The sequence below is a fragment of the Anomaloglossus baeobatrachus genome, chromosome 6, assembly GCF_048569485.1.
Source record: "Anomaloglossus baeobatrachus isolate aAnoBae1 chromosome 6, aAnoBae1.hap1, whole genome shotgun sequence".
Classification (NCBI taxonomy): domain Eukaryota; kingdom Metazoa; phylum Chordata; class Amphibia; order Anura; family Aromobatidae; genus Anomaloglossus; species Anomaloglossus baeobatrachus.
The window spans coordinates 354,669,359-354,693,287 of NC_134358.1; the positions used below are offsets into that span (position 1 = coordinate 354,669,359).

General features: G+C 46.1%; 1 protein-coding gene across 2 annotated transcripts in view; it reads left to right on the top strand.

Annotated features, from left to right (window-relative positions):
• The window catches only part of SLC12A7 (solute carrier family 12 member 7), a 1,179,416-nt gene that overhangs the window by 397,763 nt on the left and 757,724 nt on the right, over positions 1 to 23,929 (top strand). For both annotated transcript variants that reach the window (XM_075315005.1, XM_075315006.1), the window contains exons 3-4: positions 3,960 to 4,082; positions 9,927 to 10,073. In XM_075315005.1, coding sequence (XP_075171120.1) covers positions 3,960 to 4,082; positions 9,927 to 10,073 — 270 coding nt within the window. The remainder of the gene's footprint in view (positions 1 to 3,959; positions 4,083 to 9,926; positions 10,074 to 23,929) is intronic.

Here is a 23,929-nt window from a genome sequence, read left to right on the forward strand (position 1 = left end):
CTAACAGAGGGAGGGGATAACTATGAATATATTATCTGCTCCAGTGCATCTGTCACTCAAGCAGCTGCCAATTTTTTTGAAACTTTACTTTCTTTGATTTCAAAACCCTATATATCCAAGCTGACCACTACAGGTATGTATAGAATCAGCCTGATAGTGCCAGTATAGCACTGGCTTTAGCTTATATACGAAAATCCTGGTGATTGGTTCCCTTTAAGGGAAGGACAACAGATGAATATTAGTAGCATTGGCTATTATTAAATAAGAATCCTAATGTTGAGGTTTTTGTGTACCTTCTGTGTGTAGCTCTATTTGTCCATGTACTATGTCTAAGTTGTTTGCCATCTTTTGCTATCTTGATTCCTTCTACTCTGATCTGGTCTTCCCTCATTGAGAATCTCCTGGTAATACCATTTTCTCCTATCTAATTGTTCTATGCAATGTCATAAAGTTACAGTCTGTGATTTATAGTGGCCGAAAACTGTGTGAAATTGTAAGCAAGCGTAAACCAATTTCATGTAATATTTGTAAATGAGCCTGTGCTAATAAGCCGTGTAAGCTGTAGGAGCATGTGAAGGAATCTATTTGAATCCTAAGCACATCTACAGGAAGCAAGCTGTTCTATTTTGATCAACGGCAGTAGGGTTCTTTCAAGATTAAAGGATTGAACTAAAATCATTCAGCACAGCATTGTTTTCTGCATATGTACAGAAAGGGCAAATGTCTACATTACAGTTGTGAGTGAGAAATAACTTGATTTTTATGTAATAGTTTAGGTACAGATACGGGTACGTTTCCTGGACCCTCAGTTGTTACTAGTTCTTAAAAGGCTCATAATGTAATAAGATTAGTAGACATCCCCTGTTTCCGTATGTGGCCCCCCTCCTTCCAAGGTAAGCTAATCGCCTGGCCACAGGTCCTTTCAGCCACACTCAGGAAATATGTCACTGCAAAACACAAGGAGTCACTAAGAATCAAATTATTTGTGGCCATGAAAAGTTTTCCAGAATGGAAGTTTGCTAGTATTGCTGTACTCTGATGAGGGAATTCTTCTCCCTGTGAGGTTGTGGGCCTAAAAATTACACATTGATAGGGAATGTAGATGATAAGAATTAATAATATGTATTCACTTATACAGCACCATTAATCCCACATACATCAGGAACACTGTCCCATTGGGGCTCACAATCTAAATTCCCTATCTGTATGTCTTTGGAATGTGGGAGGAAACCCACACAGATATGGGGAGAACATACAAACTCCTTGCAGGTGTTGTCCTTGGTGGCATTTGAACCCAGGGGCCCAGCGCTGCAAGACTGCAGTGCTAATATGCATCATCTTTATTAATATGAATATGTCAGGCTATAGTTGGTATATTACGTGTCTGGTCAGCTTTGTTTGAAGATATACCTTACTCTTTAGTAGACATTGGATAACATGTATCCATTTTTAGGAGTCTGTAAATGGAGATTACCTGCATATTTTGGTTCTATTTTTTCATATCTGATACTGTAAAGTTATTACCTTACTTTTCGGTATGTAAGATGCATTTTTCCTCCCAAACTTTTGGGACGAAGATAAGGAGTACATCTTATAATCTTAATGCAGCTTACCGGGGGGGGGTGGAGAGAGGTCACAAGAGGCAGGGGGAGATGCTGCGGGCCGCAGGTGCTGTTCTGCAGGCTTAGTGCGGATGCTGTGCTGTGCCTGAAGGTTTACTGCAGGCTGTGCTGCATGCTGGGCGCTGTGCTGTTAGCGGTAAGGCAGGGGCCGCTGTCGGGGGTGTGGGCTTCAAATAATGGTTCCCGGAGTCGGCGCATGCACAAATGGAGCTCTCTGTTCAAGATCTCATCTGCGTACACACCGCGTTCGGCCCATTGATTCACTGCTGCGAACTTAAGGAAAATGGCGCCCGGAGGTGGCGCATATGCAGATGAGATCTAGGCTTGTCATTGAGCTGAGAGCTCCATCTGCGCACGCGCCACCTCCGTGCACCATTTCTTTGAAACCCGCACCGCCGACAGCTTCTGCCTCACAGTGCCAGCATCGAGGATCTGGGATACCCGCTGCACCGCCTGCAGCATCGTCCTACTCCACCACCATCCCTGCCTCCTGTGATCCCGCTCCACCACCACTGCTGGCCCCCCATCCAGTAAGACAGCACTGGATTATAAAACAGACCCCATATTCCCCCCCCCCTTTTGTTTCCCTCTAAGTTTGGGGTGCATTTTATAATCCGGTGCATCTTATAAAACAAAAAGTACGGTATTTTCTCTCTCCATTTACAAGGAGAAGATTGTGTTCACATTTCCTCAAAGTATCCATCACAGATTATCTGTAGCTCCAGACTTTCTGCCATGATTCCAGACACCATGATGGAGGTTCCACTATACCTCAGTGGCAATCATTGGGCATTAGTGGTATTTGTCATTGCTTTATCTGGCACATTGTGGTAATTTTAAATGGAAGTTGCTCCACAAATATTAAGATGTCTCCCTTCCCTTCTGATCCTCTTATCCGCTCCGCCTATGTGGGAAACTGCAGTTGCATCTCCTTCTCAACACCTTGTGACACTACATTTGTAAGTGTACATAAACCTCTTCTGGGGAAAAAACATGCACAAATGGAACTTGTAGGCTTATTTAAGGTAAAAAAGCACATTACCCACTGCACTCATTTAATATTTATTTTATTTATTTATTTGTCAAACTTTTATGCCGCCCCTCTTCAAAGACTCAGAGCGGCTCACAACATATAAATGCAAAATACAAAGTTTTAAACAAATAGAAACATTATACATAAAATCAATTAACCTTAAAAACATTAAAAACCCCTCCAAAACATACCCTATTTATACCATTTTTTTTTATAAATTATTAGCCGTAGTCAACACTAACGGTCCCAGCCCTGCCGACATAGTTTATTCTTAAGGTCTTTACAGAATGCCAGTAGGATAGGGGCAATACGGAGCTCTGGGGGAAGATTGTTCTAGAGGGTTGGGACTATTATGGAGAAGGTTCTAACCCTGGGAGTCACCACTTGACAGTGGCTCATCGACTGAACTTGGAGGAGGCCTTCCCTATGGGCCCGGACTGGTCGCTAGGACACATGAGGCAAGAGATGGTCGCGGAGGTATGCTGGTACTATGGCATCTAGGGCTTTATAGGTAATCACCAACACTTTGAATTGCACTTGGAAACTAATCGCTAGCCAGTGCAGTTCGCGGCGTGTTGGTAAAATGTGGGAATGTCTAGGAAGTCCCACAATGGCTCTTGTGGCTACATTCGGAACTACCTGCAGTTTCCAAATACTTTTCAAGGGTAGCCCCATGTAGAGAGCATTGCAGTAGTCGATCCTCGAAGTAATAAGGGCATGGGCAACGGTGCGCAGAGTCTCACGATCCAAATAAGGGCGCAACTGGTGCGCCAGGCAAACCTGGCAAACAGCCCCCCTCTCCACAGCCGATACATGATAGAAATTGAAGGTAGATTTTATAGTGAGCCTGTTTTAAAGGGATTGTCACCTTTTCAGAAAATTCCAGTCACCGGGCCCAGTTTGTTATAAAAGCTGCTGAGCTCACTGACTGCCGCAATATTGTTGTGACATACAGCACTGCAGCCTACATCCAATCCCGGGAACGGTTGTGGAGACTCCACGGTGGATCCAGGGACAGTGAGTAAAGCGCTGTTGTTTTTATACCAAACTATTTCCTGGGATTCGGTTTTTCTAAAAGGGGACAGCCCTTTCATGTCTGAGGAGAGCTGTACTTGTCTGACTGTACACTTCTGCTTCATTGTTTTGGCTTTTGAGGGGGATCATAGCATGCAGATCTTGTCCAGTTAAAACTTCTGATATGTTTCTATGATGTGTCAAGTTTTGTATAAATATAGCTACACTTTATGATTCATGACACGGTAGCTACTTATGAATGGAAATATTAATTTCTCATTCAACTGTAGGAAGAAATGGACAGTAATCCAATGGTGTCATCACTTCTGAACAAACTTGCAAATTATACAAACTTGCCACAAGGGGTTAAAGAACATGAAGAGTATGAAGATCGCAAGAGGAAAGAAGTAAAGGTACAAAAATTGCACTCATAAAATAAAATAGCACTTTCTATTTGTAAAAACATAAATAAGTTTGTAACATGTTCTATAACCAGTTTTTCTCATTTTTAATTTTTTTTTCCATGGAGGTTTGGTAAGGTCTAAAGGCCGCTTTACACACTGCGATATCGGTGCCGATATCGCTAGCGTGCGTACCCGCCCCCATCGGTTGTGAGACACGGGAAAATCTCTGTCTGTGTCGCACAACATCGCCCGGACCCGTCACACGGACTTACCTTCCCTGCGACGTCGCTGTGACCGGCAAACCGCCTCCTTTCTAAGGGGGCGGTTCGTTCAGCGTCACAGCGACGTCACAGCAGCGTCACTGAATCACCGCCCAATAGAAGCGGAGGGGCAGAGATGAGCGGGACGAACATCCCGCCCACCTCCTTCCTTCCGCATTGTGGCCGGGAGGCAGGTAAGGAGAGCTTCCTCGTTCCTGCGGTGTCACACGGAGCGATGTGTGCTGCCGCAGGAACGAGGAACAACTTCGTTACTGCTGCAGTAACGATATTTGAGAATGGACCCCCATGTCACCGATGAGCAATTTTGCACATTTTTGCGACGATGCAAAATTGCTCATAGGTGTCACACACAACGGCATCGCTAAAGCGACCGGATGTGCGTCACAAATTCCGTGACCCCAACGAGATCACTTGAGCGATGTCGTAGCGTGTAAAGCCCGCTTTAGGCCCCATTCACATAGCGTTTTTATTTACGTTCAGTGGTCCCGTCGAGGCTTCCGTCCGAACCGCCCCTCCCCCACCCCACAAAACGTGTTTCAGACGCATGCGCCGATGGGGCCATTGACTATAATGGATCAGACTTCGTTAGAATGTGCTCTGTCTTGCAGCATTTTTGCACATATACGTTTTCTGCAGGCGCACACCTGAACACCAAAGCATACTCCAGCTCACTTTCTTTGTTTTTAAGATTGTGTCTTTATCCACAGTAAAATGAGTACTGTGTCAACATGGGCTGAAAGGCCACTCTGCCAGGAAAAAGCCATTACTCCAAAAGAAACATAAAAAGCCAGATTAATGTTTGCAAATGCACACAGGAATAAAGATCTTAATTTTTGGAGACATGTTCTGTGATCTGACCAAACTAAAATTTAACTGTTTGGCCATTATGACCATAGTTACATTTAGAGGAAAAAGGGAGAAGCTTTGAAACCTAAGATCACCATCCCAACTGTAACACTTGGGATTGTCAGCATCATGTTGTGGGGTTGTTTTGTTGCAAGTAGGACTGGTGAACTTCACAAAATAGATGTTATTGTGCGGAAAGAAGATTATATAGAAATACTGAAGCAGCTTCTCCAGACATCAACCAGGTGCTTAAAGCTTGGGTGGAAATGGATCTTTCAAATGCACAAAGACCCGAAGTATAATACCAAACTGGTGACAAAGTGGTTTAAGGATAGCAAAGTCAATGTTTTGGAGTGGCCATCATAAAGCCCTGATCTCAATCCTATTGAAAATGTATGGGCAAAGCTGAAAAGGCCAGTGCGAGCAAGGAGACTTTCAAACATGGCTCAGTTACATCAGTTCTGTCAGGGGGAATGGACCCAAATTATTGTGAGAAGCTTGTGGAAGGATATCCAAAATGTTGGACCCAAGTCATACATTTTAAGGGAAATGATACCAAATACTGATGAAATATACGTAAACTTTTGAATGTGCAGAAGGTAGTAAAAATGACTTAAAACATTCTCTCTTTCTCATTATTCTGGCATTTGGCAAATATAAGTAATTTTGTTAATCCTACGTAATTGACCTAAACTGCGAAAGGTTTATTCTGATTTCATGTCAGATAGTGAGAAAAGCATGCATGTGTCTTTTTAGATAGTATATGTAAACTTCTGGTTTCAACTGTGTATGTACTGTATGTATGCATGTATGCATGTACTGTATGTGTGTATATACACACTAACGAGCAAAAAGGTGAAAATGTTTTGAACTTTTGATTTTCAGGCTCAATATCTAACCATCCATTACAACTTTAAACGTGAGTCTACCATCATTTTATAGACAATCTTCTTGGCTATCCCATATATAAATGTGAGTTAGTTATGCATATTCCTGTCATATCACTGCATTGTCACTGTTTGCTCCTACAAATCTAAAGTTTAATTTTTATGATTATGTTAGTATTTTTTAATCCTTCTGGGCATGCTCTCAATCAGATTCAAAGATGTCTTCATCGAAATCTGTTCTAGGGTGTCTCCTTCACATTCCCAATGTTGGCGTATAAACGTCAACTCATTTGGTCATACTTAAGGTCATTGTCCTGCTGGGAGACTGTCATTCATTTTATACTGATTGTACAGTCGAGTACTAAGTAACTTATCTTGTAGGATACTCACATACAACTCAGCACTGAAACCACCATCGATCCTGGTCAAGTATCCAATGCCTTTGGCTGTGACACAACCCCACATGAGTTTTTTTCCACAGAACTTGACAGTTCCTTGAATTTCTTGATCCTTTAGCCCCTTTTTCTCTAGCTTATTACAGGTCCATTTGCACCCATCAAGGCCTAGTGTATTGATTTTTGTCTCATCACTCCAAATCACCCATTCTAATCTTCTACCATCCACTTTTCGTACTTTTTTACAATCTTGAGCCAACGTTTCTTATGATGATGTTAAAGTCGAGGCATCTTCACCTTTTTTTGGGGCCACTATTCCAGACTTGTGTAATGCGCATCACTTGTTGCTTGTATGGATCTATGTGATCTCTCTATTTCAAAGCATACAATCCACTTCCACTGTCGTGTTTCTCGTACCAGAACTGATAGACCCTGGGGTGAGCCAACTTATTGACTCCGATATTTTGCCTGGACGTCCAACGGTTGATTTTCAATGGATGGACAGAAATCATTTCATATTATTCCAACTATCATGGCACTCACATGATGCATTTTGGCAATTTTCTTAACATAGAGACCGCTATAGATGAACTGGATGGTGCTGTTTCCCTTTTCTTGTTGAATCTTCTTCTCAATTCGAACCAGTGACCTTTCGCTTGAGAATCAACCTAATATGACACTAAGCTATGAGAGAATGTGAGAACAATTTGTTATATACAGGAAGAAAAATATTTTTGAACCTCCAGGAGCAAAACCCTAATAATACAGTGACATGACAAGAATCTGCATAACTAATCTTATACTAACCAGTTGCAATTCAAATTTATGTATGAGATAGCCAAGATGATTGTCTATAAAATGAAGGTAGTTTAACGTTCGAAGATGTAGTGGATGGTGAGATGTGGAGCCTGAAAATCAAAAGTTGTGATGAGCGAGCATGCTCGCCACTTCTCGTTACTCAATCAAGTATCAGGGTGCTTGTACGCTACTATAGTACCGAGTATAATAGAAGTCAATGGAAAATGCAAGCATTTTTAAACTCCAATACTCGATCGAGTAATGAGCAGTGGTGAGCATGCTTGCTCATCACTAATTGTTACCCTTTTGCTCGTCAGTGTGTGCCCTGTATATATATATATATATATATATATATAAATATATATATGTGTATATATATATGTATGTGTATATATATATATATATATATAAATATATATATGTGTATATATATATATATATGTATGTGTATATATATATATATATATATATATATATATATACACACAGTACAGACCAAAAGTTTGGACACACCTTCTCATTCAAAGAGTTTTCTTTATTTTCATGACTCTAAAATTTGTAGATTCTAGAAATTTGTAGCATTCCAGAAATGCTTAGCACTTGTTGGCCCTTTTGCCTTCACTCTGCGGTCTAGCTCACCCCAAACCATCTCGATTGGGTTCAGGTCTGGTGACTGTGGAGGCCAGGTCATCTGGTGTAGCATCTCATCACTCTCCTTCTTAGTCAAATAGCCCTTACACAGCCTGGAGGTGTGTTTGGGATCATTGTCCTGTTAAAAAATAAATGATGGTCCAACCAAACGCAAACCGGACGGAATAGCATGCCGCTGCAAGATGCTGTGGTAGCCATGCTGGTTTAGTATGCCTTCAATTTTGAATAAATCCCCAACAGTGTCACCCGCAAAGCACCCCCACACAATTACACCTCCTCCTCCATGCTTCACGGTGGGAACCAGGCATGTAGAGTCCATCCGTTCACCTTTTCTACAAAGACACGGTGGTTGGACCCAAAGATCTCAAATTTGGACTCATCAGACCAAAGCACAGATTTCAACTGGTCTAATGTCCATTCCTTGTGTTCTTTAGCCCAAACAAGTCTCTTCTGCTTGTTGCCTGTCCTTAGCAGTGGTTTCCTAGCAGCTATTTTACCATGAAGGCCTGCTGCACAAAGTCTCCTCTTAATAGTTGTTCTAGAGATGAGATGGTGTGTCCAAACTTTTGGTCTGTACTGTATGTGTATATATATATATATATATATATATATATATATATATATATATATAGATATATATATACGCTTTTATTTATTTTTTCATTGATAATGTGGTTCACATTTAACATATAAGACTATGATCACACTTCCTTTTTGACATTTGCTTTGCCCCATTTTTTGGAACAGAAAAATAGAGTAATGTATAGCAGTATATAAGGTGCATTAACAATTTGAAGTTCTTTTCTACAATGGCAATTGAATTCCATCGGCAAAACAGAATGGCGAAGCCATTGAAAACCAAAAGCCACAGTAAGCACTGTTAAGATAGGTGACAAACAAGGTTAACGAAAACTAGCTGATGGGGATGGAGACAAATGGAGAGCAACAGACACTGGATCTCTCCAAGGTTACAAGAAAAGTTGGCAACTCTAAATGATGACAGGATAGGCAGGTACCAATCTGTACAGTGTGATCAGCAAATTGGAAATTCTGCTTGAAGTCTGTGTTCCTGTTCAAAATTAGTGTGATTAAAGAATAAGATTACATTGTTGAAGGTTACGTGGGGGTGGAGCCATGAGGTCTGGTTGACAAAAATGATCTAATTCGAGAAGCAACTGAGGTAGTTCAGATCTTCAGATATTTTGGAAAATTTGTACAGAAGATACTTACAATGTGCAGTACAGGGTAATATTGTGGCACAATGTTAGCCAGAAATATCAATTGAAATACTATGTCCCAAGAATGACAAAAGTATTTTAGGAGTGATACCTTTATAGGCTAACCAGAAAAACTATATTCGCAAGCTTTCAGCGCACAGAGGCTCCTTCTTCAGGCAAATTACAAATTAATTACTGTGACCAAACCAAGCATTTGTAATTTGCCTGAAGAAGGAGCCTCTGTGCTCTGAAACCTTGCTAATATAATTTTTCTGGTTAGCTTATAAAGGTATCACTCCTAAAATACTTTTGTCATTCTTGTGACATAATACAGAACATACTAAAACATTGAGTTGAGGCAGCAAGTGGTGTAATCTGAGAGGGGGAGGGAATGCAATGTGACACCTGAAATGTAGAGAGTAGAGCATTGGAGTATGAGAATCCTTTCACCCCGCACCCATTCTGTTTCAGATAAAATACTCTTTTAACATCTAATCTTGATTGATGTGACCGGTTCTAGACGTGTTGCTCCCGATACATATGCAGGGAGATACCTGTCAGTCTAGTACTGCCAGTGACCTACCTCTTAGATTGGTCATTCTAGTCACATCTTCTGTGAGTTTTATAATTGTTTTCTATGAAACACTGCATCAAGTCTCTGATCTATGCAGGCTGTGGTGTGGGCATCATGAATGAATGGCCAGGTTTCCTTTAAATTAATTATGATGAATTTGAAATGAAAAAAGAAAATTAACAAATATGTTCATTTTTATTCCAGGAAACACGAATGGGAACATTCATTGGTGTATATTTGCCTTGCTTGCAAAATATTCTTGGTGTCATTCTTTTTTTAAGATTGACTTGGATAGTTGGAAATGCAGGAGTCCTAGAATCCTTTTGCATCGTTCTAATGTGCTGTTTATGTGTAAGTTGGCTTTATTAGTTTTGATGCTTGTATTTCTCTTCTCAGTGGCGTATTAAAATGTATGATTTTATTTTAAGAAATGTGTCCTATAAAATGTGTTCTATGAAAATAACCTATAATTTAAATCAGTTTTTTATGTTTAAATGCATTTTCAATCAAAATTTAGTTAGTGTTTTATTTTCTTTATCGCACAATAAAAGAAAAAAAAATGAGAGAAATCTTCTAATTTTCACAATGGCCACTGGAGTTTTTCAAGACTCATACCTCCTGTTGTTTCAGGAGGTTTACATGCACATTAGCAGCAATAAGCTGGCTAAGAAAGCCATGGAACCCATATGGTGTAGGGGCGACATGACAGTCTGGAGGTCAGGGAGTTGATAGGGTTAAACGGTGATGGTTAGTATAGGAATGAGGAAAAAGAAGGTGATTGGTTAGGGGGTGAAGTGTGGTGGTAGGACAGGGGGGAGCTTCACGGGGTATATAATAGGAGGTGGGGGTCAATTACCTCCTCTTGCACTTCCTGGATGACAGCTTGGAGGAACATGACGTCCTGATGAATCCTTGGATCTGGTCCGCATGGCGGTGCAGGGTGCCCAGGCAGCGCAGTCCCACATCCAGGCTGCCTGGGTGTCTCCTCGGCACCATCCCATCTCCCCCCCCCCTTCTGTGCTACAGTGCTGGCAGCAGTTTTATTTATCAGACCTGGCCGGGGGTCTTTTGGGGTAGGTGGGGGAGAGTAGGGAAACTTGAGAGCCCCCACCCCAGTGGGGACCCTCCGCGGCAGAGCGGGAGGCAGCAGCTTGCTGTGCCCTCTCTGGCTGCCGGGAGGAATCTCCTGCAGGGCCGCGGCGGCCGAAAAGGGGGAGTGTCCAGCCCGAGGGCCTACTTCCAGTGCGAGGCCTCGGGCTGGTTTAGGAGAGATGCGGCGGCATTGTGAGTCAAGCGGGCCTGAATTGGTGTTACCGTAGATGGTGAGCAGCTTTGGGCTGTTGTGGGTGAACTCAGTGAATCAGCAATGATGGGCTGCAGATGTAACAATGGAGTTCCTCGGACATCCGTGATTACGGGGGGGGACTGTGCGAGTTATGGTTCGGACTTCAGAATTGGGTCCTCGTGGTGCATAGAGTGTAAGTCATGTGGCCTAGGGCCGTATGGTATTATTATGTGTTTTGTGTGGTTGGGCTCATGGCATCTTTGGGCTGGTGGAGTTCGATTATATATTTATATACAATTTAAAAAAAAAAAAGTAAAATGATTGGTGTTAAACGGTGATGGTTAGTATAGGAATGAGGAAAAAGAAGGTGATTGGTTAGGAGGTGGAGTGTGGTGGTAGGACAGGGGGAGCTTCATGGGGTATATAATAGGAGGTGAGGGCCAATTACTTCCTCTTGCATTTCCTGGATGACAGCTTCCCACCCACCCTCCCTACTATTGTGTATTGTTATTATTGTTGTGTTTATATGCATGTATAATTATTCAATTTTAAAAGAGGCATTATGTAAAAAAAAAGAGAAGAAAGGAGTGGAAAAAGTGTCTTGTATAAAAAAAAACAAAAAACAAAAAAAAAACAAACGAGGAAAAGAAGAGAGAGAATATTTCTTTGTGGATTGTGATGTATATTGTCATTTGGGGATTCTTGTAAACGGGTGAATAAGATGGGTGGTAATGTGGGAGTATATGTGTATATGATGTGTATGATGTATCTGTGAATGGTCAGCATAAATAACGGGGATTATGTCCTTTGTCACAGCAGGGGGGTAGGTCTGGTCCAGAGGAGCTCTAATTGTTACTGGTGTTTGGAAGGAGAGCCACTCGGGAAGGTACAGTGGCCCCGAATACTGGTGACTTGCAGGTGCAAGGTTGTCTGCTGGGGTGGAAGTACTGCTCCGTTGGTGATCAATGCCTCATATATGGGTCTGTGTTGTTGCCGAGGGTTATATTAAGGAGTTGTTGGTTGCTGGGGAGGCCCAGGGGACAGGTAATTGACAGCACGGGAGTTTTTTGGTTTGGGTAAGGGTATTACTCCTTTGGTGACTATTACCTCATTTATATATGGGACGGTGTTATGGTCAGTGATCTATGTTGGTGAAATGGTAATCGTAGGAGGAGTCACTAGTTGGGTTTATGGTTCTGGTTCCCAATGCAGTGCAGGCACGGGGTTTCTGCAAGGCATAGGGGTTTTGATCCATAGGTGATTAATACCTCATATCTCTGGGCTGGTGGTTGCGGCCGGGGATGTTGTTAGATTAAAGTCGCTAACGGGCTTTAAGGTTTTGAGTTCACAGTTACTGTTATGCACATGGGGATTGATTCGTAGGTGATTGATGCTTCATATCTCTGGGCTGGTGGTTGCGGCCGGGAATGTTGTTAGATTACGGTTTGATAAAGGGCTTTAGGGTTTCAGTTCACAGTTACTGTTATGCACATGGGGGATTGATCCATAGGTTATCGATGCCTCAAATCTCTGGGCTGGAGGTTGCAGCCGGGGATGATATTGAGTTGGAGGTAAAGAGTAAGGCGGGCTTTGCACACTACGATATCGCAGGTGCGATGTCTGTGGGGTCAAATCGAAAGTGACGCACATCCGGCTTCGCCCTCGACATCGTAGTGTGTAAAGCCTTTTACATACGATTAACGAGCGCAAAAGCGTCGTTATCGTACGATCGGTGTAGGGTCCGACATTTCCATAATCCCGCTGCTGCGACAGGTACGATGTTGTTCCTCGTTCCAGCAGGCAGCACACATCGCTGTGTGTGAAGCCGCTGGAGTGAGGAACATCTCCTACCTGTGTCCCGGCCGGCTATGCGGAAGGACGGAGGTGGATGGGATATTTACGTCCCGCTCATCTCCGCCCCTCCGCTTCTATTGGCTGCCTGCCGTGTGACATCGCTATCATGCCGCACGACCCGCCCCCTTAGTAAGGAGGCGGGTCGCTGGCCAGAGCGACATCGCAGGGCAGGTGAGTGCATGTGAAGCTGCCGTAGTGATAATGTTCGCTACAGCAGCAATCACAAGATATCGCACCTGCGACGGGGGCGGGGACTATCGCTGCAGCGTCGGTAACACATTGTTACCGATGTCGCAGCGTGCAAAGCCCGCCTAAGGTGTGGGGTTTGAGGCACAGTTGATACTTGATGCTACTTGGGGGGGTTTAATCCGTAGGTGATTAATGCCTCCTATCTCTGGGTTGGTATATTGCGGCCAGGGATCGTGTTCTGGTGGTGGTATATGGCTTCTTCTAAACCGGATTTACGGCAGGAGTAGGTTTGGTCCAGAGGTGGATTAACGGATAAGGTTGTTTGATTGAAGAGTCACTCGTGGGATATAGTGGCTTCGGTTACAGGGATCTTGCAGGCATGGGGTCCTGCAAGGTTGGGTTATTGATCCGTAGGTGATTAATGCCTTGTATCTCTGGGTCGGTGTCTTGCGGCCAGAGATTGTTTTTCTGGTGGTGGAATATGGCTTCTGGACTGGACTTATGGCGGGGGGAGGTCTGGTCCAGAGGCGGTTTAACGGATAATTTTATTTGATTGGAGAGTCACTTGTAGGACATAGTGGCTCCGGTTACAGGGATCTTGCAGGCATGGGTCCTGCAAGATGGGGGTATTGATCCGCAGGTGATTACTACCTCATCTCCGGCCCATTGTGTGTTGCGGCCAGGGACCATGTTTTGGTGGTGGAAGGTGGTTTCTGGACCGGGCCTACCCAGGGTTACGTATTGTATTACGTACTGCATTATTATTATGGTATTACCTATTGTTAAATGTTGGGGACGCCCATTGGACGTCGCCCCCTTGTGTTAGTGTGTAAACAATAGGCAATAAAGGGCTGATGTGGCCTTTTATACCAAGTCACAAGCAGTGTCCGTGTATTATTGATAACGTGTAAGGGTAATTGGCAATAATATAGGAATCAACGACCGGAAAATCCCTCCTGCAAATGTCATGAACCTATCTTGTGTATGGAATCCTCTAATGAGCGGGTGCAAAGGTTTTGAAAGGAGGAGCAGAGTCATCACCTATTGTGCATATGTATCCTATGTTATCAGCTAAGTTATACAGAGTTACTAGTCATTTAAATACTTCTACTGACCAATATGAAAGTTGCATGGTTAATAATGTTTTGGGGGGGTTTTAAATATAGATTGTGATATAAGGAAAAAATATTTTAAAACAATACTGTGCATATAAGGCTATGTGCGCACGTTGCATAATTACATGCAGTTACACTGCGATCTGCACCGCAGCGTAACTGCATGCGTCCTGCATCCCCAGCATAATCTATGGAGATTGTGCAGGAGCCGTGCGCACGTGGCGTCTTAGAGCGCAGCGCTTCGGCTGCTGCCCGAAGCGCGCGTTCTAAGAAGTGACACGTCACTTCTTTCCTGTGCTTTGCCTGCATCCCCCGCTCTGTCTATGGGAGGAGCTGCAGGCAGAGCGCATGGAATCGGCTTTTTTTTTTCATTACGGACTGTGTCTGCAGCGATTTGCAGAGCACGTGTGCTCTTCAGATCGCTGCTGCAGAAATTTCTGCAGGGCCAGTACGCAACGTTCGCACATAGCCTTAACCTGATGTAAACTGCAGGTTTTATTTTCTGACCCATTCTAATTAACTTTTTCTCAAGTATACCCTTGATAGAAGACTTTCTGGGCACTTTATAGGCACATGGCTGTACATATGACTCCACAGGGCTAACACATTTAAAAAAAATAATATATAAATATACAGCTTGCCATATTTTTATTGGATGAATAGATCTCTATGTAAATGTAATAATGTTCACCATAGCTTTTCTCTAAAAATTGCGTATATAAGTATTATATATACAGGTGCATCTCAATAAATTAGAATATCCTCAAAAAGTTAATTTATTTTAATAATTCAATACAAATAGTGAAACACATATATTATATCAAGTCATTACAGACTAATTAAAAATAATGCAAAAAGTGAAGTACCCATATACGATCCTCCAATAATTACATTAAATATACGATTAGTATATATACTATATTACCAGGTTTAATAGATGTCAAAAACCGCTTAATAACAAGCTCACTGCATATCATTAGCAATAATTTAAAGGTGACATAATTAGATGCAATAAATAAGCAAATCAATGTTCAAGCAATATTCTAATTATATCTCCCAGCAGAGTCTATTGGTCAGGATTAATCAGCAGATAGAGACAATACATATCACCCATAGCTACAGCGGGAGCGGTACAGTGTGTATATATACACTGCCTAAATCAGGGGAAGATAAAAAGCAGCCAATAGGGTAATAAAGGACAATATCTGTAATAAGGTGTGCCCCTTGCGGCGTTTGCGGCGTTTGCGGCGCTTGCCCTAATATAGAGACATGCCAATCTTTCACGGACTCCAGTGGGACTGAGTTTTTGTTATTAAGAAGTCCATTAACTGTAATACTAGTGCTGTAATTTTTTATGCCATCTGCCCATGTCCAAAGATATATGTGGGACTGACAACTCGGCAGTTAAAGGTCCATGTCAAACAGCACATCCTCGGCATTACCGCAGCCCCCGGCGTGAAAGACACATCCACATTAAAAACCATTCCCTGTCGCTTTCTACAGTATCATAGTGCTAATGGGGCTCTGTTGAAAGTTCGGGGCATTGATTACTGTGGATATGGGTATTAGAGGCGGGAACCTTAGTAAACGCCTTACCCAACTTGAGACCAGATGGATATGGACATCAAATCGAGATTTTCTTATTTTTTTACCCTAAAGATGAAGTGCAATGCAGCATTCATTCCAGGAAAAAACACTCTGGAAAGCTTTTTTTTTACCAAAAATACTACGTTTCAACCTACACGTTGAGTCTTTGTCAAGCGATCAAACATACTACAAACCGTGATACCAGAGAATGGTGAAGTAGGGCTTACACGGCCGCGCCAGTGACCACTCTGAACATAGAGAGTTAATGTTCCTTTATTTCATCTTTAGGTCGACGCGTTTCTGGAGTCTCTGCTCCCTTCCTCAGGACACACAGGAAAAAAGTACATCAAACCGTGATACGGAAGAGAATTTCAGTCACCATTCATAGAATTATCTATGCAAATCCGATATCACCATTTGTACCATTCTAACATCATGTCTACATATTTCCTGTGCATACAAAATGTAAAAAATAAACAACCCATCAAAAATCTGCTTCAACAGGATTATGGTTATTCTACCTATATTATGTATATCGGTTCACTGTTTTTTACTTCTCTTCAACAGGATTATCTATATAAGTCAATATTGATAGCAGGCTATACACATGAGAAATACTGAAGTCAGTAGAAATTTTATAATTAGATACTTCCATGTAACTCTGTCCCATACTCACAGAGGACTATAGGGTGCTTAACACGCTGCGGCATCGCTAGCGCGAGCTAGCGATGTCGAGCGCGATAGCACCCGCCCCCGTCACTCTTGCGACATTTAGTGATCGCTGCCGTAGCGAACATTATCGTTACGGCAGCGTGACACGCACATGCCTTGTGTGCGATGTCGCTCTGGCCGCCGAACAATCCCTCCCTCAAGGGGGAGGTGCGTTCGGTGTCATAGCGACGTCACTGCGGCGTCACCAAGCGGCTGCCCAATAGCAGAGGAGGGGCGGAGATGAGCGGTAAAAACATCCTGCCCACCTCCTTCCTTCCTCATTGCCGGTGGACGCAGATAAGGAGATGTTTGTCGTTCCAGCGGCGTCACAGATAGCGGTGTGTGCTGCCGCAGGAATGACAAACAACATTGTATGTGCAGCAGCACCGATATTAAGTAAATGAACGATGTGTCAACGAGCAACGATTTTGCAAGTTTTTTTTGCTTGTTGATCGTTGCTCATTTGTATCACACGCTGCGATGTCGCCACAGGTGCCGGATGTGCGTCACTAACGACGTGACCCCGACGATATATCGGTAGCTATATCACAGCGTGTAAAGCACCCTTATCATAAATAGGAAAAACAAGGACAAACCTTGCATTACAAATAATAGCGTTCTTAGCATCGAGAAAATGAACACATAATCAGTACTGTTAGGGCCAGGTGGACGGGCAGACCCAGGAGGTGGATCCACTGGGCCGAACTCCTTGATGATGGTAAGGGGTCCGGTAGCTGGAGCACTACAGGTAGCAGGGCAGTCCGTGCACACGAGTATAATGGAGAAGTCCCTGGGACCACGGAGTCACTGATGGTAGTCCGGGTGACGGAGCTCAGGTTCGGAAGCCGAGAAGATGTCAGGCGGAGTCCGGAACCGTTGGAGTGAGATGACGGGTCACCGCAGGGATCAGAGATGGTACGGACTGTCAGGATGGCAGATAGACAGCGTTCGGGGTTCGGGATTCGGCAGGACCAGATGGCGAGGCAGGATCGGCTCTAGAAGAGACAGAGGTGAGTATCTCACAGAAACACAAGGAGACCTGACTCCTAGCTTGGGAAACACGAAGAACAGGCCCCGCCCACTTGGACACTAAACCCCTTTATACCCTGTACCTGTGTGCATCATTTCCTGTCAGTGGACGCTGGCCCTTTAAGAAAGGGTCAATGACCGCGCGCGCGCCCTAATGCGCATGCGCGCGGCCCGGGTGCCAGAAGCCAGAGCAGGAAGCTGTAAGGAGGACGCATGAGAGCCGGGCTGGGGCTGGGAAGCCGACGGGCGCCGGGAGCGGGGACCAGGGAGCCTGGGAAGCGCGGGCAATGGAGGCTGGAGAGCGGGGAGCGTGGCAGGTGAGCCGGGGAGCGGGGCAGGGGACCCGGAGAGCGTGACAGTACCCCCCCCCACGCCCCCCTCCCCGCAACCGGGACAGGAAGGCACGGATCAGAGGAGTGCCCACATTCTCCCGGGGCTCCCAGGACCTATCCTCAGGACCATACCCTGCCCAGTCCACCAGGAAGAACTGTCGACCCCGTACGGTCTTCATGACCACGATATCCCTTACCGCATAGATGTCGTCATCGGCAATAGGAGGAGGAGCCGAACTGGCAGCAGCGGAGAAGGGACCAAGGACAACCGGCTTGAGCAGGGAGACGTGGAAGGAGTTGGGTATCCTCATCGTGACCGGGAGCTGTAGCTTGTAGGAGACCTCATTGATCTTGCTGAGGACTTTAAACGGTCCGATGTAGCGAGGTCCCAGCTTGTAGGATGGTAGCTTCAACCGGACGTACTTGGAAGCAAGCCAGACGAGATCTCCTGGAGAGAAACACGGAGGGTCCAGACGTCTCTTGTCTGCGTGTCTCTTCATCCGCAGGGAGGCACGTGCGAGGGACGCCTTAACCGAGTCCCAAATGGTTGTGAAGTCACGGACTACAGCATCAGCAGCAGGGACATCCGAGGAAGAGGATACAGGCAATGGGACGGTAGGCTGAAGTCCGTAAACGACATGGAAGGGAGAGCTGGAGGAGGACTCACTGACGTGGTGATTATGGGAGAATTCAGCCCAAGGAAGAAGCGTGGACCAGTCGTCATGATGGGCGTTGACGTAGTGACGTAAGAAGGAGGTCAATATCTGATTGACCCGTTCCACTTGGCCGTTCGACTGAGGATGGTAGGCTGAAGAAAAGTCCAGAGTCACTCCCAGATGTTTGCAGAGAGCCCTCCAGAAGCGGGAGGTGAACTGAGTTCCTCTGTCGGACACAATGTGTGATGGAAAGCCATGCAAGCGGAAGATGTGATGTATATAGGCGTCCGCGAGTTCCTGGGCAGAGGGCAGTCCAGCCATAGGGACTAAATGAGCCATTTTAGAGAACCGATCCACCACGACCCATATGACTGTGTGTCCGGAGGACAATGGCAAGTCCGTAATAAAGTCCATCGCAATGTGTTGCCACGGAACTGAGGGTATAGGCAGAGGCAGAAGACGGCCATATGGCAGATGTTTGGGCGTCTTGTTCCTGGCACAAGAGGAGCAGGCAGAGACAAAAGAGGCGACGTCCGTGCGAAGGGATGGCCACCAGTAATGACGTACAATCGCACTCCAAGTTCTCTTCTGACCAGCATGACCGGCTGTTTTCGAGGCATGGCCCCAGTGTAACACTTTTCTCCTGTCAGTCTCCGAGACAAAGGTCTTCCCGGGCGGTATCTGGGCCAGGGTGACAGGAGCCACTGGAATGATTTTACTAGGACAGATGATGGGTTGGGATGTCTCCTCCTCCTGCTCCTTGGGCATGAAAGACCTGGACAAGGCATCAGCGCGTACATTCTTGTCCGCGGGTCGGAAATGGAGCTGGAAATCGAATCTGGCAAAGAACAAGGACCACCTGGCTTGCCGTGGGTTCAGACGCTGAGCAGACCGCAGGTATTCCAGATTCTTGTGGTCCGTGTAAATAATAACGGGGTATACTGCTCCTTCCAGAAGATAGCGCCATTCCTCCAGAGCCAGTTTGACTGCTAATAACTCTCGGTCACCGATGGTGTAGTTGCGTTCAGGCGCTGAGAAGCTCTTGGAGAAGAAACCGCAAGTCACCATCTTCCCGGAGGAGGACTTCTGCATGAGCACTGCACCGGCTCCCGAGGAGGAGGCATCCACCTCCAAGGTGAACTGGCGGTTTAACTCCGGACGGTGGAGTACAGGAGAGGAGGCAAATGCCTGCTTCAGAGAGCCAAACGTGGCGTCGGCCGCAGGTGACCAGTCCTTTGGATTAGCCCCCTTCTTGGTCAAGGCGGAGAGAGGAGCAGTCAGAGCAGAGAAGTGAGGGATGAACTGGCGGTAATAGTTGGCAAATCCCAGAAAGCGTTGGATTGCCTTCAGTCCAGAAGGAGGAGGCCAGTTGAGAACGGATGAGACCTTCTTTGGATCCATCTGCAGTCCGGTATCGGAGATGAGGTACCCCAGGAAGGGGAGAGAAGACTGCTCAAAGACACACTTCTCGTACTTGGCGTACAGACGATTCTCCCTCAGTCTTTGAAGAACCAGCTGCACGTTCTCTCTGTGGGTCTGGAGGTCCGGAGAGAAGACAAGGATATCATCCAGATACACCACCACACAGACGTAGAGAAGGTCCCGGAAAACGTCGTTCACCAATTCTTGAAAGACGGCTGGTGCGTTACACAGGCCGAAGGGCATCACGCAGTATTCATAGTGCCCATCGCGAGTATTGAACGCGGTCTTCCATTCGTCCCCAGAGCGGATGCGAACCAGGTTGTAGGCACCTCGAAGGTCCAACTTGGTGAACACACGAGCTCCTCTAAGCCGATCAAACAATTCGGGGATGAGCGGCAGGGGGTACTTGTTTTTTCACGGTGATTTGGTTCAATCCCCGGTAGTCTATGCATGGGCGTAAGTCGCCTTCCTTCTTCTTAACGAAGAAGAAACCTGCTCCAGCAGGAGAGGAGGATCTCTGAATGAATCCCCTTGCCAGGCTCTCAGTGATGTAAGTAGACATGGCCCTTGTTTCGGCTGGAGACAGTGGGTATATCCGTCCTCGAGGTGGTGTAGTTCCCGGGAGCAGGTCGATGGCACAATCGTAAGGACGATGTGGCGGAAGTACCTCTGACTCCTTTTTATCAAAGACATCCGCGAAGGACCAATAGGCCGAGGGCAGTCCCGGTAGGGACTCTGGAACCGGAGGTCGCCGGATGGGTTGTATGGTCTTCAGACAGTTCTCATGGCAAGAAGAGCCCCATCGGGTGATTTCACCAGTGCCCCAGCTGACTGATGGTTCGTGTGTCCGTAACCAGGGAAGTCCCAGCAGGATTTGATGGGACATGTGTGGGAGGACGTAGAGAGCGATGTTCTCGGTGTGCAGGGCACCGATACGTAGTTCGACCGGCCTGGTGATCCAGGAGATGGTGTCAGAGAGGGGTCTCCCATCCACAGAGGCGATTACGAGGGGTTTGTCAAGTGGAGTAACAGGCACCTGGTACTTGTCCACCGTGGCCTGCTGGATGAAATTGCCTGCTGCCCCAGAATCGAGGTACCGAACCGCGTCTCTCCCGTTGTCACTTGCACAGTCCATGTAACTGGGTCTGAGAGAGTCCCAGCACCTAGGGTGGCCTCTCCTACCAACCCTAGGCTTTGGAGTTTCCCGGCCTCTCTGGACAGGAGCGTAGCAGGTGTGTGCCCTCTCCGCAGTAGAAGCAGAAGGCCTTGGTGAGCCGCTCTGCTCGGCGTTGTTCGGACTGCCGCACCCGGTCGATCTGCATGGGCTCGTGGACGGAGACACCAGATGCCGCTGACTGGAGTACAGCGGGCTTCTGCGGAGGAGAGGAATGCCGTACCGGACGTCTCTCACGGGACACCTCTTTGGATCGCTCCTGAAAGCGAATGTCCACTCGAGTCGCTAGGGTAATCAGGGCATCCAGGGTGGACGGTACGTCACGACCAGCCAGCTCATCTTTGATTCGACCCGAGAGTCCTTCCCAGAAGGCGGCGGTTAGGGCCTCGTTGTTCCACCCGAGTTCCGAAGCCAGGGTGCGGAAACGGATGGCGTATTGACCCACCGTCAGAGTCCCCTGACGTAACCGGAGAAGAGATGAGGCAGACGCGGAAGCGCGTCCGGGCTCGTCAAAGGTGCCACGAAAAGCCTGCAGGAACTCCTGGATGTTCTTGGTCACCGGATCCTCCCTTTCCCACAAGGGGTTCATCCACGCCAGTGCCTCGCCCTCTAGATGGGACATGATGAAGGCGACCTTGGCTTGGTCGGAGGCAAACAAATGCGGCAGCTGCGTGAAATGGAGGGAGCATTGGTTTATGAATCCTCTGCAGGTCTTGGGATCTCCGGCGTACCGGGGGGGTGAGGCCAAACGAAGTCTGGAAGCATCCGAAGAGGCTGCCACGGGAGCTGGAGCCGTGGATTGACTAGTGGAAGCCCGAGATACTGCAGATGTAACTGACGCTTGTAGCGTGTTCAGGCGGGCGTCCACAGAAGTCATAAAGTTCAGCATGCGGGTTTGGGCCTCACGCTGGCGTTGGAGTTCCTCGTGAAAAGCTGCTAGTGCTGCAGCGGGATCCATGGCCTGTTCTTACTGTTAGGGCCAGGTGGACGGGCAGACCCAGGAGGTGGATCCACTGGGCCGAACTCCTTGATGATGGTAAGGAGTCCGGTAGCTGGAGCACTACAGGTAGCAGGGCAGTCCGTGCACACGAGTATAATGGAGAAGTCCCTGGGACCACGGAGTCACTGATGGTAGTCCGGGTGACGGAGCTCAGGTTCGGAAGCCGAGAAGATGTCAGGCGGAGTCCGGAACCGTTGGAGCGAGATGACGGGTCACCGCAGGGATCAGAGATGGTACGGACTGTCAGGATGGCAGATAGACAGCGTTCGGGGTTCGGGATTCGGCAGGACCGGATGGCGAGGCAGGATCGGCTCTAGAAGAGACAGAGGTGAGTATCTCACAGAAACACAAGGAGACCTGACTCCTAGCTTGGGAAACACGAAGAACAGGCCCCGCCCACTTGGACACTAAACCCCTTTATACCCTGTACCTGTGTGCATCATTTCCTGTCAGTGGACGCTGGCCCTTTAAGAAAGGGTCAATGACCGCGCGCGCGCCCTAATGCGCATGCGCGCGGCCCGGGTGCCAGAAGCCAGAGCAGGAAGCTGTAAGGAGGACGCATGAGAGCCGGGCTGGGGCTGGGAAGCCGACGGGCGCCGGGAGCGGGGACCAGGGAGCCTGGGAAGCGCGGGCAATGGAGGCTGGAGAGCGGGGAGCGTGGCAGGTGAGCCGGGGAGCGGGGCAGGGGACCCGGAGAGCATGACAAGTACCATACTCTGAAGAATCTGCGCACTCTTAGTTGATATCAGTTCATCATGGGCAATCAGGCCACCACTCATGTCTGTCTATTGGGAGTGTGCACCAAAATAACATGATGGTAGGGCCAGTATCTAATCATGGACTCCTATAGGCAGGTACAGGCTTACATTTCTTTGTTTGTTTCCATCACTAGCACTAATTTTGCAGTTGTGTTTTGAGTTATGATTAGTTCAGGGTTTCTACTTTGAACTCATGGCTTAGGCCCTTTGATTCAAGTGTATGTAATTTGTAACTCCAACTAAATTCATGTAATTTTAATAGTAGCTCACGATTTTCTTCTCCCCTGGACTGAGTAATACCATTATCTGTAACTGAGCTAAGAAATATTGTTAATCCTCATGAAAATGTTCCCAAATCTGAAGCTCCAAAAGACCTCTTCAAATATTCTACTTATTTTGAATCATCCCCAGTCTGCATTAATAATGGAGAGGCCCACACACAAATTGGTAAGCTATATCACATCATCAAATCTCCAGTGCATACGTAAAAATCCAAAATCTGATAACATTTCTCTTTATGAGGTTGGAAAATAAATCCTTTGTCAGAATATTGTTGAAATTACAGCACCCTAAACGTATGTAACTGCCTAACCATATAAAGAAAAAGTCATCTATGTATCTCATCTAGACTAGAGATGAGCGAACCGGCCGTGGTTCGCCTCGAGTTCGGTTCGTCGAACGGAGGTCTCGTTCAAGTTCAGTTCGGCGAACGTTCGACGAACCGAAATCGAACCGCATAGGAAACAATGGCAGGCAATCACAAACACATAAAAACACCTAGAAAACACCCTCAAAGGTGTCCAAAAGGTGACAAACAACTCACAACACAACACAAACACATGGGAAAGTGACAAGGACATATACTCATGCGAAAACAAAAGAGCAGGACAAGGAAAAAGAGGAGGAGACACAGATATAGGCATGGCACGCACTTCTAAAATCATATAAAACACCACAAGGTGACTCCAAGCAGAGTCTCCCTTTTTTCCAAAAATTGGGCCACACAGACACTCACCCCTTCAGTGGCAACACTTGTGCCCCAGTTGTACACTTCACAGCTAGATTTGCATCAAGCACATTCAAAAATACGCCATA